The following is a 19,233-nucleotide window of genomic DNA, read 5'->3' as shown; positions in this document are numbered from 1 at the left end:
AGGAGGGAGAACAGTTTAGTTTACATAGTTGTGGATTACCAGGATTTGCTATGGGAACATTAGCTCTCTGTGCTCACACTACTAAATCACAAAGAAACTGCCAAATATCTGAAGGTTCAAAAAAGAAGGCAGTGTCTAATTTAGCTTGCAGTTAATGCTACCAATATTGTAATTATAAGCTCTCTGATCAGCAACTATGTCATACTTTTCATATACTCAATAGGCTTTAGCACTGTGCTAAGCTTACGCTATGAATGCAAAGATGGGGTGACTTGATATTAGCTAATCTACTGGTCTAGTGCCCCTGTTTAACCATTACAACTCGCATCAAACATAAGACAAAAATCTCTTGCTAGCACATTTTTGTCATCATGGAAAGCACTGAAAGGACCTAATTCAGATAACTACCAGTCAAGACAGCACTTTAGCCATCTCAGGAACAATTATTTTAATCCCAGGGAAAACAATGTAAGGAAGATGATTCCAAATACTTTTGTAGAATTCATTTTAAGAGCAATTTACCACACTTCAACCATTTAGGCTCCAACACTGGAAACAAATACACTGCCACATTAAAGGTGGGAGTTCAAACCATTAAAAAATATCAGGTAAGCTTATTTGAAAAACCACGATTTTAACAAGGGCAATGAGAATTTTGTTTCAATTGCTCCTAAATAATGACCTTTCTTTCTAAAAAAAATTTTTTTTTTTTTTTAGAAAAGCTACCTACCCCCACTAACGGGCTTACCAGCTGGCACTAGTGGCAAAGAGACATAAGAGACACAGGTTAGATCCCTCAGTCGTGTCCCCTGGAGGAGGAAATGTCAACCCACTCCAATATTCTTGCCTGACAATCCCATGGACAAAGAAGCCTGGCAGGCTATAGTCCATAGGGTCACACAGAGATGGAAGCAACTTAGCACACACCCTACTAAAACTAATACTTGATTGATGGGGAAATAACCGAACAGTTACTTAATGGTTAACCATTAAAAAAAACAAAAAATAGACTTGTGGCCTAATACAAGTGGAGATTATGATGAAACAGCCTTTCGTGGGAATAAGTTGTAAAGTTCTGGAATAAATATGTGAACTTGACATTGCTCCCCACTAGTGTCCTAAATGGTAAAAAAAAAAGAAAAAAAAAAGTTCAGGAGCACTGAGTGAAATCACTTGCTTTTCTAAGACCCAGCCAACAGAGCTGTTAAAAATAAGCTGCAATTTTGGGGAAATTTAAATACAGACTGAATATTAGATAACATTAAGGCATTAGTATCACTGCTATATTTAAAATGGATAACCAATAAGGACCTACTGTACAGCACATGGACCTCTGCTCAGTGTTATGTGACAGCCTGGATGGGAGGGGAGTCTGGGGGAGAATGGATACATACATATGTATGGCTGACTCCTTTTGCTGTCCACTTGAAACTATCACAACATTGTTAACTGGCTATACCACAAAACAAAAAGTTAAAAAAAAATTTTTTTTAAAGGCATTAGTGTCAGTTTTGTTAGAAGTGGTAACGGTGGTTACATAGTAAAACAGAGATGCATAATTAGTATTTTTGTAGTAAAATATGTCAATAACCACTTTAACATACTCCAAGGGGGAAAAATAATAATGAAGTAATAAAGTAATATGTTAACAATTGTTCATCTAAAACAAGCAAAAGCTACCTTATTCATCCAAAGTACTAGCCTATTAGAGTCAGAAGACCATCAGTAAGGAGCCTCAAGTCTTTCAGGATACCCTTGGAGAAGCAAGATCTCTGGAGTAAAGTCAATTTGACTTCAAAACATTAAATTTAGGTTCCTGGTTATTACAGTTTCTTCATCTATAAATTCCAGATAGCACTACTTTATAAGATTGCTAAGTTTAAACAAAATAATGTTTATAAAATGCCTAGCACAATACCTGATTATAGTAGCTACTCAATAAATGTTAGTTCCCTTCTCTTCTCCACCCACTAACCCCTTTCACAAGGATAGGACAAGAACAGGGAGAAACTGTTTCTGAATACATGTTAAAGAACTGTAGCTAAGCAGTGGCACCCAAAGAGTAAAATTTCTGCTATCTTCCTGCCACTCTGAAAACTCTCCTGACTCTACATCCTAACAGTACCTTCCCTCTGTAACTGATCACCCTTTATGAACATAATCCTCATTACCCCTCATAATCACGAGGTAAACTGACTTTCCCAGCTGTGTCTCTCTCACTGAAATGGGATCTCCTATGGGGCTATGTTTCATCCATCCCTGCAACCTTGAATCTGTCTGAATGCCTGTGTAATGTAAGCATTTCCATAAAGCTTTGTGAATGAATCAACAGTCACTGAAAGAGACCTTTCAAGGGACTGGACTCCATACATGCACTGCGGTGCTGAATGTTTTGTAATCACCAACTGTGATAAAGACCCTGATGGCACACTTGAACAGGAAAAGCAGAAAAAATAATTAAAATATAGATAAACCCAATCATTTTTTTAAAGACCTGGAAAACATGAAAGGGTAATTCCAGCCAGGCAAGGTGAAATGTAGCAGGGTTAAAAGTAAAATATTGCATTTACATTTTTAATGCCCTAGTCACAAAATATAAGACTTAAACAAAAAACAACCAAAAACCTTAAGACCCAAACTAGTAGGTAAAATAGTTACTGAGATAGCAAATGTAGTAAACTCAGGCTTTCTTTTTATGTACTTGTATGGATCAATGATGAGAAAATGGCAAGAGTCCCTAAAGTCTGAGAGGAAAAAAAGAATTCAGAGACCAAATCAATAGGAGAATTTACCCCATGTAGTCCACACTGGCTAGATACTATCTTTTATTTGATTTTAGGAATCACGTTTTAGTAAGTGGCACTTATAAAATATAGGAGTAACCCAAATTGTATAAGGTTCTGAAAACATGCTTCCAGAAAGGAATGACAGGTTGTGTTAAGATCAATCTAAATGGCAGGCTCCCAATAGAAATTAATTTTGATTAGGCAGTTGCAAAGGGTTTTTACACAGATTAACATATATACATACAAAGAACTATAGATTTGGTTCTCACAGCTACCTATAGATTTGGTTCTCACAACTACCTATTAGTAAGTCAAGTATCATCACACTCATTTTAGAGGTAAGAAACTGAGTCTCAGGAAAAAGGCTGAAGTTAAGTTAAACCATGACTCTCTAATAAATAACAGAATGAACACAACAAACCCAAGTTTTCTGACTCCAAATTCAGAACTCCTTCCAGTTCAGGGTGTTATCAATTCCATAAAAAGAGCAGTCACTTGTTTTCTATGTTACCTCATACTAAGAGCCAATTCTAAAAGATACCCAAGATTTTTTGTTAAAGACCAAAGGTATGTCCATTCTGGTAGTACCCAGACCTATATTAAGTTTCTACTACAACTGCCTATTTTTAATTCAGGGTTGGGGTTTTAAGGATGGGTAAGGGAGTGAGGATGGCACAGGAACACAATATACTGATAACAGAGAGCTGTGGGTCACTTGGTTCTGCTAGTAATGGTAGGCAAGTCATTAAATCTCTCAGCATCCATTTTCTGAGCTATAAAATATGTAAGAAAAGCTCAATTCCCTTCCAATAAAATTCTACATTTCTGCAGAGTTGGAACATACTATCTAATAAATACTCAACTAAAACAAATATGAAGAACCTCTCCCAGGTTTTTCCTGGATCCAAAGTACTCAGCACAATAAAAGACATATGAAAACTGCTCAATATACTTCTTCTATAAGACGAAGTAAACAAACATCAACTTAGACCCCTTAGACCCCACTGATAAAAGCACAAGAGAAAGAACTAGGACCAGGTTTGACTTAAAACATGTATTTCTCAACTGTGAACAGAAAATTCAATGAAGAAGGTAATCTTAAATCAATTTCAATCTAAACAATTCTTACTCTACCATTCTGTCACAGATGAATGATTCCTAAGATACTTTCATTTTAACACAGTAAGAACAAATACATTCTAAATTTACCAAAATAATTTCCAAAAACTTTCTAGTCCAAAAATTACTTACTATTTGAAGTTTGATTGTTTTCCCATCTAACTCTATAGTTCTTATTTTGAAATCCACACCAATTGTGCTGATGTAGCTTTCTGTATATGTATCATCCTAAAGGGAAAAAAGTTAACAATTAAAATGAATGTTCAATAGAGTAAATAAGAAATGTTAACTTTTATCTAGAAAGCTGATAAAGTTTGTAAGACCTAACAATCTGAGAACAGCCACTCTATCCTGCTCCTGCACTCAGTTTAAGATTTTTTTTCCAATAGCTGTTCTTTAGTTTTCCAATCATCTCTTGGCAAATTCTTGACATATATCATACAGAGAAGGTCTTATATTTTGAATGATTACAAATGATTTTTCTAATTTGCTAATCAGCAGAATTCTCGCTCTTCCACCCCCACTGGTTATTCAGTTTATTCAACACAAACCTATGATCATGTCCTTCTCCTGAAATTCTTTTAGAAGTCAATTTTATTTCTTAGTTATGACTTTTAAAATTGAGACATAATTCATATACATAAAATTCACCCTTTTAAAATATACAACTCAGTGGTTTTTAGTACATTCAGAAGGCTGTACAACCATCACAACTATTTTAATTCCAAAACATTTTCTTCACTCCAAAAGAAAACCCTAGACCCAGCAGGATTTTCTTCCTCTCCCCCTAGACTCTGGAAACTACTAATCTACTTTATGTTTTCAAAGATTTGTGTTTTGGACACCTCACATGAATGGAATCATACAATGTAACCTTTTGTGTTTGGCTTCTTTCACTCAGCATAAACTTTTCAAGGTTCAGCCTTTTTTTTTTTTAAATCTATATATATATATAGACACACAGTTTATTTATTTTATTTTTGGCTGTGCTGGGTCTGGTTCTTCTCTAGTTGTGGTGAGTGGAGGCTATTCTCTAGTTGAAGTGCATGGGGATATTCTCTTTGCAGCGGCTTCTCTTGTTGCGGAGGACAGGCTCAGTACTTGTGGCGCACGGGCTTAGTTGCTCCACAGCATGTGGGATCTTCCTGGACCAGGGATTGAATCTGTCTCTCCTGCACTGGCAGGCAGATTCTTTACCACTGAGCCACCAGGGAAGCCCCAGCCATGTTACAGCATGAATCAGTACTTCATTCCTTTTTATGGCTGAAAAATAGTACACTGTATGGATATGGACATTTGGGTGGTTTCTACATTTTAGCTATTATGAATAGTGCTGCTATGGACATTTGTGTATAAGTTTTTGTAAGAACAATGTTTAACCCAAGGCTAAACTTTTAAAATTACACCTGTTTTTTTCCCTCAAGTACCTATTACAATTATTTTACTCATAATGAAAACAAAATTCAGTTTTTTTAAGTGAAAAGATATGTAAATGGAGAGATCACGCTTTCACCACATAACCCCACTGCACAATCATCAGGCATAAAGCACCACTCAGGAAGTATTCTGCTAACAAAGATGGATTTAGGCTCAATCAAGCCTAAATCTATTAAGAGTAACACTGTTAAAAAGAACTTTTTTTGATGACAGAAAGGTTCTATAGGCTGTGATTGTCAATACTGTGGCCAGTAGCTCCATGTGGCTAGTGAGAACAAGGAACTGAATTTTTTATTCCAGTCAATTTTATTTAAATTTAAATAGTCACAAGGGACTAGTAACTACCATAATGATAGATAAAGCACTGTTCTGGGGCTTACTTCCAATTACAGAAACAGGAGGGACAAGTTTAAAGACACCACAGAGGAGCAAAGTGACAAACCTAAAATGTCGGACAATTTATAGGACAACTGCCCCAGTTTCTGCAAAAAGAAAGTGACATGAAAAATACATAAATAAAAAAGGAGGAGGTGGGAAGTGGGAAGTTGGAAAAACTCTAAAAGACTAAGCAGTGAAACAATGAAACCAAAGTATAAACCATGGGTTTTTTTTTTTTTTAATTAAAGTATGGTTGCTTTACAATGTTGTGTTAATTTCTGCTATAGAGCAAAGTGATTCAGTTATACATACACAGACGTTTTTTCATATTCTTTTCCATTATCGTTTATCACAGGAAACTCAATATAGCTCCCTGTGCTATACAGTAGGAACTTGTTTTTCCATTCTATATAAAACAGTTTGCATTTGCTAACCCCAAACTCCAACTCCCATCCCTCTCCATTCTCCCCTCCCACCTTTGGCAACCACAAGTCTGTTCTCTATGTTGATAAGTCTGTGTGAACCATGTTTTGAACTGTGATTCAAACTAACACCACACTTCTTAAGACAACCAGGAAAATTTATTTTGTAAGTCAACAAATGTTTTTTATATGATAAAGTATGCGTGTTAGTTACTCAGTCGTGTCTAAGTCTGCAACACCAAGGACTGTAGCCTGCCAGACTCCTGTCCATGGGATTCTCCAGGCAAGAATACTGGAGTGGGTTGCCATTTCCTTCTTCAGGGGATCTTCCCAACCTAGGGATCGAACCCAGATCCCCTGCATTGCAGGCAGATTCCTGACCATCTGAGATCAGGGAAGCCCTGTATTAAAGTGTGTAAGAGGAAATGACACATTTGGGATTCCTATTTGTAGCACTCCAACAAAAAGGAGGAGAAAAAGGACTAAATGAAACGAATGTGGGCAAGTCTTGATAATGCTGAATCAGATGTGTACGTGACACTGAGACAAAGATGGCTAAAGAAAACTGTAAAATGTGATCAGAGAATTCCAAGTGGCTAGAGATAGCTATGTTGACTTATCCTCCACATATATTCACATTTCAGCATAAACAGAATCACTGGGTAAAAGGATATTTTTGAAGCACTGAATGCAACTTGACAAAATGCTCATCATTATTAGATATTCATTTTTTAAATTTAAATTGTCAAGTAAGTATCACGTACTATAGAAAATGGATAGAGAACAACATTCAGCACTAGAACATGCCAGGTGCTTTGTTAGAAAAACTTATAAATGCTGTTATTAATAGAATTCTTATATAGCCCTAAATGACCCTTACTTGCCTCTGAGCCACTGCACTTGCCATTTCAACTGTCCAAATTCTCAGTATCTCTTTCTCCCCACTCCCAAGCTTTATCCCCCTACTCCCCAGCCCGTGGGCCAGCTGGAAGTTTTTATCCATTTTTCAGGCAACAGTGATTGTCCAAACAGTCCCCAATTCCTTGGCCAGTAGTTAAGAGATTCTTCCCTCTGTGCTCTCAAAGCTTATTATACATTTCTTAATCATACTTTTTACAGCTTGTCTCTATTTTAGGGATCTGAGAATCAGTATTTTTAAAACGCTTCCTGCATGATTTCTGTGTAGGTAATACTGAAAACCTGTGACTTAGGTCAGTAGGAATCTGGAAAGGATTTTCTTTGAAGCACAAATACCTCAGGCTACAGCCATTTTCCTCAAGAGACGCTAGCTTCTTCCCACCTACCCATATTATTGATTTAATATTAGGAATTATTCTTAATTTTAATACTTGTCACTTTAATAAATACTAAGTATTATCTAATTTTGACAGTAAAGAATCAGCCTGTAACGCAGGAGACCTGGGCTCGATCCCTGGTCAGATTCCCTGGAGAAAGGAATGGCAACCCACTCCAGTATTCTGGCCTGGAGAATTCCATGGACAGAGGAGCCTGGTGGGCTACAGTCCATGGGGTCACAAAGAGTTGGACATGGCTGAGCAACTCAACAAAAAAAAATTTTTAAGTCCTTTAATTACAAATAAAACTGAACATTTTTTCATATTTACTGGCAATTTGTATTTCTCCTTTTTTAAACTGCCCACTCACACATTCATTCTTATTTCCATTAGGACAAATATCCTTTCCTTATTAGTGTATTATATTGAGACTATCACCTCTTCCTCCATATACTTTTTGCTAGGACTTTTTGTTTGTTTTCTAACATTATGTGTCAACATTAATTTTAATGCAATCAAATTTAACAGTCCTTTCTTTCCTGATTTTTTTCCTGTTAGAAAATACTTTCACATAAGATTAAAGAGCTACCTAGGTTTTATTCTGGTACTTACACGGTCTCATTTTCAAATTATTATATATAATGAATATATATACATGAGACTCATTAATATCTCATCAGAAAAGTAATATTAAGTATTTGAGATGCTGTCAAGCTTGCAGTGGTGGATTTCAAATTTTTAAAAATTCTAATTTTCCCTTGAAAAGCTTGAAGTTATTATAGGCAACAAATGCTATCAGATATTTCCCTTGAAGTGACAATGTCTGTTCATCGGATAAAATGTATATCCAATATTCAATTCTAGATAAATATAGCCCGTTAGTTGTTCTTTCAAGTTAAAAAAAAAAAGTTCAATGAAAAAAGCAGCTAGTTTAGCTCATAATGGAAACAAGTATACAAATGCTTTCCTCTCCCTGAGACAACCAATACATTCCAGTCTTCAGTAAAACTGTTTTATGTGTACTCCTCATTTTTTCACACAGAATATTTAAAAAGGAAACACTCAACAAGGATCAAGATCTTTAAAAATTAACCATTTTTAGAAGCAACCTAGGTGTCCATCAACAGATGAATGGATAAAGGAGATGTATACATACATATATACATACCATGGAATACTAGTCAGGCATAAAAAAGAATGAAAATTTGACATTTGCAACAACATGGATGGACTTGAGAGGGTATTATGATAACTAAGTCAGACCGAGAAAGACAAATACTGTATGGTATCACTTGTATGTGGATTCTAAAAAAAAAAAAAAGCTAATGACTATAACAAAAAAAGAAATAGACTCACAGATTTGAGAATAAACTAGTGGTTATCAACGGGGAGAGGGAAAGGAGGAGGAGCAAGATAGGGATAAGGGATTAAGAGGTACAAACTACTATGTATAATATAGAAAGTTACAAGGACATGTTGTACAACACAGGGAATATAGCCAACATCCTATAATAATAAGTGGAATATAACCTTTAAAAATTGTGAATCACTATATTGTACATCTAACACCTATATAACACTGAACATCAACTACACCTCAATTTTAAAAAGTATGAAAAAAATTAATCATTTTTACTGTTTTATCAAAGACACACTTAAGTGATAATGGTGTTTTTTTCTGCCCCTGTGAGCGAATAGAGGTTAACACCATGACTATGAGCATAATCTGGGGCTTAGCATTATTTCAACATGGGACTAATAAGGCACTAGCAGTTTTACTTACCATTGCTTTCGCACCATCAGGGCAAAGATCAACAGAGTGAAAAAAGGCAAACGCCTTTTGTCTTAGTACAATTGCTAGGTAATTATTCAGTAAATACTAATGATTTAGTGTTATTAGGAAAGTAGTTTTTGATCTCATGGACTCCAAGAGGGTCTTAATAATCCCCACTGATTCACATCAAGACAGTGAGAAGGAAAACATGTTAAATTTGAAGGCAGTTCATAAACACTACAAACAAGACCATGCATTTTATTTATTAGGTTGAAAGTTATTAAGTTATTTATCAGTTTGTAAATTTCAGCCACTGTCAAATGACAACGATGCCACTGTCAAAAAAATAAATAGTCTGTGCCAGGCCCCGCTTTTTCTTCTTATTCTACTAAAGTTTTACTTGAAGATTTGTCTTCCATCAAGTCACTTTCAACACAAACCTACCATTTTTCCCTTACTCATTATTTATGTTGGAATGAAATATTGTTTGACCTTCAAGGAGAATATCAGACACTTTGACTCTAAAACCAGTTTTCTTGAATTTCTTTTAGGAACAACAGTATTTCCTCTATTTAAAGAGTCTAGATATCACTGAGGATGTGTATTTGGAGGCTTCACATATAAAATTCTGGAAGAATATCCTGAATAAAACTGTTTTATCTTTTGTCTACCCAGAAAATATACACAGCATTAATTCCTTTAAAATCATTTTGATTTCAACTTACCGCAAACCTAAGAAGAAGGCAAGACTTTCCAACCCCAGAGTCGCCAATCAGAAGTAACTTGAATAAATAATCACTGCAAAGAGAAAAAGAAAATCACATTAATAAAAAGCATATTATAAGTTCTACAACAACAAAAATATAGCCAAGAATAATAGCTCACTGAGGAAGACTACGGAGAAGGCAATGGCACCCCACTCCAGTACTCTTGCCTGGAGAATCCCATGGATGCAGGAGCCTGGTAGGCTACAGTCCATGGGGTCGCTAAGAGCCGGACACGACTGAGCGACTTCACTTTCACTTTTCTCTTTCATGCACTGGAGCAGGAAATGGCAACCCACTGCAGTATTCTTGCCTGGAGAATCCCAGGGACGAAGGAGCCTGGTGGGCTGCCGTCTATGGGGTCGCACAGAGTCGGACACGACTGAAGCAACTTAGCAGCAGCAGCAGAGGAAGACCACAGCTTCTGAAAAGCCCATGGACGCCCTAATAGAAGCCCAAACTCCCAAGAAACAGCAGTTTGGGGCCCTTTTGATGAATCACTGAACATGACAGAATTATGTATAAATAAGATAGACAATCGGAGAAGGCAATGGCACCCCACTCCAGTACTCTTGCCTGGGAAACCCCATGGACGGAGGAGCCTGGTAGGCTGCAGCCCATGGGGTTGCGAAGAGTCAGACACGACTGAGCGACTTCACTTTCACTTTTCACTTTCATGCACTGGAGCAGGAAATGGCAACCCACTCCAGTATTCTTGCCTGGAGAATCCCAGGGACGAAGGAGCCTGGTGGGCTGCCGTCTGTGGGGTCGCACAGAGTCGGACACGACTGAAGCTACTTAGCAGCAGCAGCAGCAAGATAGACACTGCCACCCATAATCTCTAAGAACTTCCACGTCCAAGCAATGAATGAAAGGAAACATAAGTGATATGCATTCTTGGAGAGTCCAATAGACTTTCGCTAGAAAAATCCCACTCTTCTGCAATATTAGAATACAGGAAGTTAAAGTTTCATTTGTTTTTGCCAATGAAACAAATCTCTCCTTAAACTTCAAATCTCAAATCATTATTTCATAGCAATCCTCCAACAAAGGGCTTTTATGATCCTTCCCTAGCATCCACCTGGAATTCTCCCCTTTTATTTTAAACTGGAGATGCAATAAAATCAAGGGGGCTGTTTGTGTAAACGCACAACTTTACCAACATTCTAAGCTTGTATTAAAGCATACTTCAGAAAACACTGAAAAAAAAAAAAAAAACACTGAAAGCTAGGCTATGTTTATGCACATTTACCATCACTGAGACTAACTCAAAAATTATCCCCAGGGAGCCTTTCATGAATCTCAAGACAACAGTCAGCCCATGGTCTCCAAAAGAACCACTCATAGATTCTATTCTTCCCAACTCTGACCAGTTCTGTAAGATATGATTCTTAAATTTCTTCCCTGTGACTTAGTTTTTATAAAATGGTATCCACTTAAAATGAAACCCAAATAACACTTGCAAATGAAATGTAGATTACAAGTGTATTTATGTGTAAGAAAGATGTTTAGGCGTCATTATCCATGGGATTATTAATCAACTGTTTACCGAGATTTATAACACAAGGTGGCTTTCCTGGTGGCTCAGCTGGTAAAGAATCTGCCTGCAATGCAGGAGACCTCGGTTCAATCCCTGGGTTAGGAAGATCCCCTGGAAAAGGGAATGGTAACCCACTCCAGTATTCTTGCCTTGAGAATTCCACTGACAGAGGAACCTGGTGGACTACAGTCCATGGGATCAAAATAGTGGGACATGACTGAGAGACTAACACTTTCAGCGAGGTTTATACAGTGATAACTATTAAAACATAGCTTTCTGGGCCTTCTCTGATGGTCCAGTATTTAAGAATCCACCTTGCAATGGGGGGACATGGGTTTAACCCCTGGTTGGGGAACCAAGATCCCACATGCTGCAGGGCAACGAAGTCAGAGTGACACTACTACCAAAGCACACACACCATAACTAGAGACTGTGGGCCACAAGGAATGGTCCCGCAGGCCGCCAACTAAGACTCAATGGAGCCAACTAAATTAAAAGAGTATTAAAAAACAAACAACACATAGCTTTCTGGTTTACCAAGTTACTGTAGTACACTTATTGTCCCTAATTATACCAAAAAAGAAAAAAAAAATTTTTAAATCCTGCCCTAGTAAATGGCAAAATAAAGCTCACAGAAGGAAATAAGCTTTTAAAATAAGTGATTAAGAAGGGCTGATTGAAGCACAGGATAACTAACACCCTTTCCCATTTGAGAGCCTAAAGAATAAAAGGGGATAGTAGGGGTAGGTATTATAAAAATTTACCCTTAATAAACTATTGATACCTAATACCAAACAACTTCTATTAGTCACTACATTTGCTGACTGGCTTCAGTACTATTGAACCTTTCTCTTTAATTAGACCAAATGAATTCTTAAGAATGATGAACACTGAACATTAGCAACGAGTATCTTACAAGTTTACATTCCAATCAGCAAGAAAAGTCACAGCACCAATACTACTACAGTTACTTTGTTTTTAACAGAAAGCATGACACAACAAATGCCCTGAATTTACCAACTTTCCTGAGCACAGTGCCAGGTATCCAGTAAACACTCAATAAACATGCCCTGAATCAGTGGTACTGGTAAAGGACAGCAATGGGCTACAGATGTTGCGTGTGATGTCACTAATTACCATAAAGATCAATTTCTCTCTTCCAGAATAACCATAAGGCTGGAGAAAACCATGAATGCTTCTTAACTATGTTACAAGTTACATTATGGTTTCAAAGAAATTAGTAGTCAATTTTTTTAAACTACCTTTTTCAAACAGCATTATTTTGAAACATCATTTATGTGTTTCTGATAATTTAAAGCCCAGAGCAATTATAAATAATATAACGAGTTGAGCACTCTGCTCCGCGATGAGTCTTGCTAAAGAAGCCTATTTTGTTCTCTCCCAAACCATCAGCTTCACTAACGTGACAAGACACATGGAAAAGAACGGCAAACAAAATCAACCAACATATTTCCTGCCTTATTGAATTCACACAACAAGAGATTATGATCAAACAGCATGTTACCTGCATTGGAACATTTTAAATTACCTACTCCTGTAGTAGCTTATTTCTAAACTATTACTATACAGGATAATTCAGATTTGAGATCACTTAAAGGTATTTCTGTAACTGTAATTTACAAAACAGAACAAGTAATAATGCTGATAGGAAATATGCAAATCTAAAGTTAGAAAGCTCAAGATCAGTTCTGGTACAGAGCCAAGAATAATTTAGCAAATAGTAAGACTTCAAATGTATTTTTCTTTTATTCTCAAGAATTTGGATTAAGTGTTCAGTCTGCAATACCATTTTGACTTATGTGAAAAACTGAATTCTTCAGTTGAGAAATTTTTGTACAAGAAATCTTTACAGATTACAGTATAACTATAATCACCACTCTCCTAAACTAGATTGTTTCAGTGAATTCTACCCACTGTTTTCAATCAAAACTTCCTCTAGTCTTTTTTATGTCTAATTTACAATGACAATGCTACTTTATACCTTCTCCCCATAGTAGTCTGGAGTCTGTTTTTCCTCACTCTGATGTTTAACATATCTGTCTGTGTGACGGTAAACTGACTTACTCATCCAAAATATAACATTGTGCCTTTAACAAAGTACTATGTCAAGAGTTCAGAGAACATTTTAATTTTGTGTTTTTAATCAGGTCTCTCTCATTGTGAGTAACAGCTAAGGAATAGTCATTCTTGAGTAACATCTTGGGCAAAATGCCAGAGGAAAAAAATCTACAGGAACACGGCATGTTAAAAGGACAGATAGCAAACCTCAAAGGCCAAGGCAACAATTTGAGCCACAAAGTAAACAATCATGTACTGGATTATAACCCAAAGAATAAAATAAATATCCATGAGTCTATAAGGGTACAATGATTAACTAAATATGAGAGAAGAGACAACTCTTCCTTCCACGAGGATTCCAAACAATACATGTAGAAGGAACAAGAGAAGTAGAAAATCACTAGTAGAGTCACTGTTGCACACAAGATCCCTTGATGAATGCTAAAATCAGTGGATGAAACTTCGAGGAGAATTAAGATATTCGCATGACCTCAAAATACAGCCCCCACCTCAAATATTTATTACTGCAGTGGTTTTAACATATGCCCATAAATTCTTTCAACACTCCTCCCTCCAGGAGATGGAGCTTCTTTAGTTCCCTTCCCCTGAGGGTGGGTTGGTTCTTAATGACTGGTTTCTAACATTGTGTGAAAAGGGAAAAATAGTTATTTTACAATGGAGAAACCTGACAGATGCCACCTTTACAAAGTGATCAAGGTGAACATCACCAGCAATGTCACATTGATATCAGGGACCTTCTGATACAATGTAGTGAGTAGAGTGCTTCACCTCTATGATATCTCTCCTCAAATCTACACCCTATCTAATCAAGAGAAAACATCAGACAAATGCAAATCGAGGGAAATTTACAAAATACGTAAGCTCTTCAAAACTGCCAAGATAATGAAAAACTACACCGAAACTCAGATTGAAGGAGACTAATATGATATAATAATTAAATACATAATTGTCTCTTGGATTAGGTTCTGGAACAGAAAACAACGTTAGTGGAAAACTGGAGAAACTGAAATAAAAGTCTATAGTTCAGTTTACCCATGTTAATTTCTTGATTTTGATAAATGTACCATCGCATATAGGATGCTAACATTAGGGGAAGTTGGACAAAGGGCATACAGGAATTCTCCGTACTACTTTTACAATTCTTCTGTGAATCTAAATTTACTTCAAAATAAAAAGATTTTAGAAAAACAAACTATGAGGACATTAATGAAATAGGTATAATCTCATTGAAAAAAGCTAGCTCCTGATATTTTTTAAATATGAGAGATGTATTTTGTGTTTTCTTCAGTTAAATCAACAATCATAAATCATGGTGGGATCTGTAAAATAAAAACTTTGCTTTTGAGGCCCAAATATTTTTTCAGAAAATTACTGTAAAGTGGAGATAATTCAGTGAGAAAGTAAGACCGTTGAGACTGACAAAGATTAAGACTGGATTCAGCCTTTTAACAATTGGATGGTGGGATTTTTGTTATCAGCTTCTCCTTAGGTCAACTCATGGGCTACTTTATCAATACTGCAGAACCCTTATTTCCATTATTTATGATCTGAACATAATCTTGATACCCATGCCATTTTTGCATGTAAGCATTAATATTTTCCATACCTTAAAAAAAAAATCCCTATTGTAAGAGCATGAAAACAGTATTTTTAAAAAGTTACTTAAAACCCATTTCTATTCAAAATTATATTTAGATAAAGTGTTTTCCTTTTTATGAAGTTATCAAACTGCATACATAAAATAGGAAGTAGGAGATGAATCTGCTTGTTGCTCTATCTAAAATACTACTCAGAATTCTATAATATCAAGAGACTATTACATGATATACTATTACATAAAAGATTATAGAACATCTTCGTCCAGTATAACCCATAATTGTTAAAAAACAACTTGTATACACATAAAAGATTTGGGACAGAAGTGGACACCTCTAACTGTATGATTATACTTGTCTTTTCTTTATATTTTTTAAAATGTCTGCAATCACACTGTTATTACTTTTCTAACCAGAAAAAAAAATGCTATTTGAGAAGAGGAAAAAATTTTAATCAATGGCTTATTCAGTGACTGAACAACCCAATGAGTTCTTTCAGCATACCTGCGCTAACACAAATGACATCTAAGGAGGCAGAGCAGGTCAAGGCTGAAGCAGGCAGCATGGGCACACTCCCTCCCAATATAGGCGACAAAGATATGAATCAACTTTTTGAAATAAAAATAAACATTTTTTATCTTCTTTTATGAAATAAAATTTGGATTATCACACATAGTTCACCTGTCAATGAAAATGTTACAAAAGCAAGCTGACTGACAGTAACACAACTTTCAACATACACTTCGGAAACACACCAAGGAAGACAAGACAAAAGTAAACAGTGGAGAATTATATAATTGTTTTTATCCAAACAGTACCCCCCAAAACACAAATTTCACAATGTCAGCTATAAGTATACCTTAGAAAAGACCAGCCATTTAAAAAAGTTAAACAGAACCTGTAATTTGTTCTTTCACCTAGAACAAGTTCACTTGCATGACATGAAACATGTAGTTTTATCTTTTTATAAAATCATACTTGAAAACAGCTTAAAGCGAAGCTCATATAACAAATTTAAAACAAAAGTCATGATTATGAGACTATGGTACAGTGAGCCCAACAATTTTAATTCATCTTTAAACTACACACTAGCCTATTAGCGTTTGGGGTTTAAAATGATTAATAAAACTTTGGAGCTGCAATAATTGGGCATGACATCAACTCTTTTTCTTTACTCACTTTAAGTATGCTCCACAGAACACAATTCAAAATTGATCATTAGGCTAGAGAAAAGAGATAATAACTTTTTCATATGCTTCAATTGTATTGCTTGAATTTTATAGAGCACATATTACTTTTCTGATTAAATTAATAAAAAAATAAATAAACCTTCAGTAATAGCCAAAAGCAACCTGTTAGTCAAAATAAACAATCAACAAGAATCTGAGAGGGCAACAGTCTTTCCTTCATATTTAAGAAAATAGCCAAGCAAATAAAAAAACAAAAACTCTCCCCACAACTGACCACTAAAACTACAATCAAATAAAATATATTTAGAGACAATAGATTAATTTTCAAGGTTCCGTTTTAGGCTCTGTTTAAAAGTGTTTCAAAAACCCAAAGCTGGAATTCTGAAAATGAGAGAAACTTTGATTGATTGGAAGTGGTAAGCCATACAAGAGGACAAAAGAGTAAATGGTCTTAAAACTATTTAACGGCAAACATTTGCTGAAAAACACACCAAGTGTCCACTATCTCCTTACCTTTCAAAGCCTGCATGGGTTTTAGAGCTGGAAAGACCTGTATTTGAATTCAGGCTCCATCAAATACAAGCTACAAAATCTTAAGGCAAGGTACTCACCTATCACTATGAGGCTCTATTTCTTCATCTGTAAAAAGATTCAATTAGCACACTACCACCCAATTAGAGGGCTTCCCAGGCGGCTCAGTGATGAAGAATCCACCTGACAATGCAGGAGACACTTAAGATGAGGGTTCGATTCCTGGGTTGGGAAGATCTCCTGGAGCAGGAAATGGCAAGCTACTCCAGTATTCTTGCCTGGAAAATTCCATGGACAGAGGAGCCTGGAAGGCTACAGTATATGGGGTCACAAAGAGTCAGACACCACTGAGCACACACGCACACACTTGAACCACCTGATTAGGCTCTGGTCAAGATTATAAATACTGCCTCTAAAATATTTAGCACAGTGTCTGGTACATTACTGCAAGGAGATCCAACCAGTCCATCCTAAAGATCAGTCCTGGGTGTTCACTGGAAGGACTGATGTTGAAGCTGAAACTCCAATACTTTGGCCACCTCATGCGAAGTTGACTCATTGGAAAAGACCCTGATCCTGGGAAGGTTTGGGGGCAGGAGGAGAAGGGGATGACAGAGGAAGAGACGGCTGGATGGCATCACTGACTCGATGGGCATGGGTTTGGGTAGACTCCGGGAGTTGGTGATGGACAGGGAGGCCTGATATGCTGCGATTCATGGGGTCGCAAAGAGCTGGACACGACTGAGGGACTGAACTGAACTGAACTGGTACATTACAGGAACACAATAAGTGGCAATTATTATTATCCCTTCCTCCCTCCAATTCAGGATGTAACCTGATGAAAACATTGAAGAGCTACAGACAAAAACATTGAAGCTGTTTATCCAAAGTTTCTGCAAATTATCACAGGAGTTTACCAGTTTAATTTATAATATAAAGTAAAAGTGCAAAAATTACCAGCTAACAGTTATAAGTACAATGATTACAACTAGCAACACATACAACAGTAAAATGGTCTGCAGCAAATAAGCCTGCCTCTCCAGTAAAAGAAAGGCATTTTGCTTTACCTGCTTTTCTCACAGAAAAGGCTTGCATGACTTTAAGGCACCAAGTAGTCAAGAATAGTCATGAGGAAAAAAAAAAGGATAGTCATGAGGGTAGAAAAACTGAAAATGGATACATTAACTTCAAGTCAAGAGAAGCTCTAAAGATCAACTGAACACAAGATGTGAAGAAAGTCAAAGGCCTATTAACACTATGTACCTCACAAACCCTTCTTGACATTTTTTTAAATTTTTTTTTTATTGAAGGATAACTGGTTTACAGAATTTTGTTGTTTTCTGTCAAACCTCAACATGAATCAGCCATAGAAGGGAGAGGATATATGTATACTTTCTTAACATTTTCAAAAGACCTCTCCCATCAAGAATTTTAGACATAATTGACCACAAAAATGCTAGTTGCCTAATTAACTGGCTTAATTTCAAATTCCTAGAAGTTAACTACACACAGTAAACTGGAAACAGTGTACTTGGACTGTAAAATCACAGGCCCTTGAGTTAAAATTCCAATTCTACTGCCTACTCTGAATGCCTCGGACAAGCCATCTAACTCTTCTCTGCCTCCGATTCCTGTAAAATTAGGACCCTATTTCTTCATTGGATTAGGGGAAATAACAGACATACGTAAAATTTATGACTAGAGGCGGGAACTCAAGTTGTTTCCTATTGACCTTAACTCAAGACTAGCACTAGGGCTTCTGGAGAGTCCTCCAGAGTGCTCTGTTCTTCTCCAGCTAAATCAACATAACTGAAACTTTCTGTCAATAATAGAAATCCTAGGCCCCTTCTCCATTTTTTTTGCACTATTATGCATCCTATTCTTTAAGAAAAATCACAAGATTTAATTTGTGCTAATACTGTTAAATTGATTATACTTGCTTAAGTTTGAGTCATTTTAACTAACTGGTAAGAACCTGGGAGCAAAGCCTATGTTGTATAATTAAAAAATAAAAACCCCTCAACTCCTAGCATAGTCGATGACAAAAGGCTGGCTGTTTTCTTTATCAAGCTTTTTCTCCAGGGAAATTAGATTTTTGCATGTGTGTGCCCACATGTATGTGCATGTGTACACTCACTGAAAGATTTTAAATATCTGTATTGAAAAAATTTTTTCAAATAGGTCAGTGATCCATGTTTGATGATTAAATGTGTTAGAAAATCTTTAACAAGCTCAAAAGGCATAAATGGACTGTATGAAGTAAGTGGTAGTCTGAACTTAAACCTATGGTTTTCAACTTGAA

The 19,233-nt window shown here is 36.3% G+C and overlaps 1 protein-coding gene across 5 annotated transcripts in view; it reads right to left on the bottom strand.

Annotated features, from left to right (window-relative positions):
* RAB1A (RAB1A, member RAS oncogene family) overlaps positions 1-19,233 on the bottom strand; it is a 32,152-nt gene that overhangs the window by 5,976 nt on the left and 6,943 nt on the right. For 4 of the 5 annotated variants that reach the window (XR_014081731.1, XM_081588313.1, XM_081588314.1 and 1 more), the window contains exons 2-3: positions 9,937-10,009; positions 4,038-4,133 (exon numbers count right to left, since the gene is read on the bottom strand). Coding sequence is in view for 4 of the 5 variants with exons in the window: in XM_081588313.1 (XP_081444439.1) it covers positions 4,038-4,133; positions 9,937-10,009 (169 nt within the window). In the remaining variant the exon portion in view is untranslated. The remainder of the gene's footprint in view (positions 1-4,037; positions 4,134-9,936; positions 10,010-19,233) is intronic. The other variant, XM_081588315.1, reaches the window with a different exon arrangement.

This window comes from Giraffa tippelskirchi, chromosome 4 (genome assembly GCF_054371585.1).
Source record: "Giraffa tippelskirchi isolate mGirTip1 chromosome 4, T2T-mGirTip1v1.2.pri, whole genome shotgun sequence".
Taxonomy (NCBI): domain Eukaryota; kingdom Metazoa; phylum Chordata; class Mammalia; order Artiodactyla; family Giraffidae; genus Giraffa; species Giraffa tippelskirchi.
This window is presented reverse-complemented; position numbering and strand designations above follow the sequence as displayed.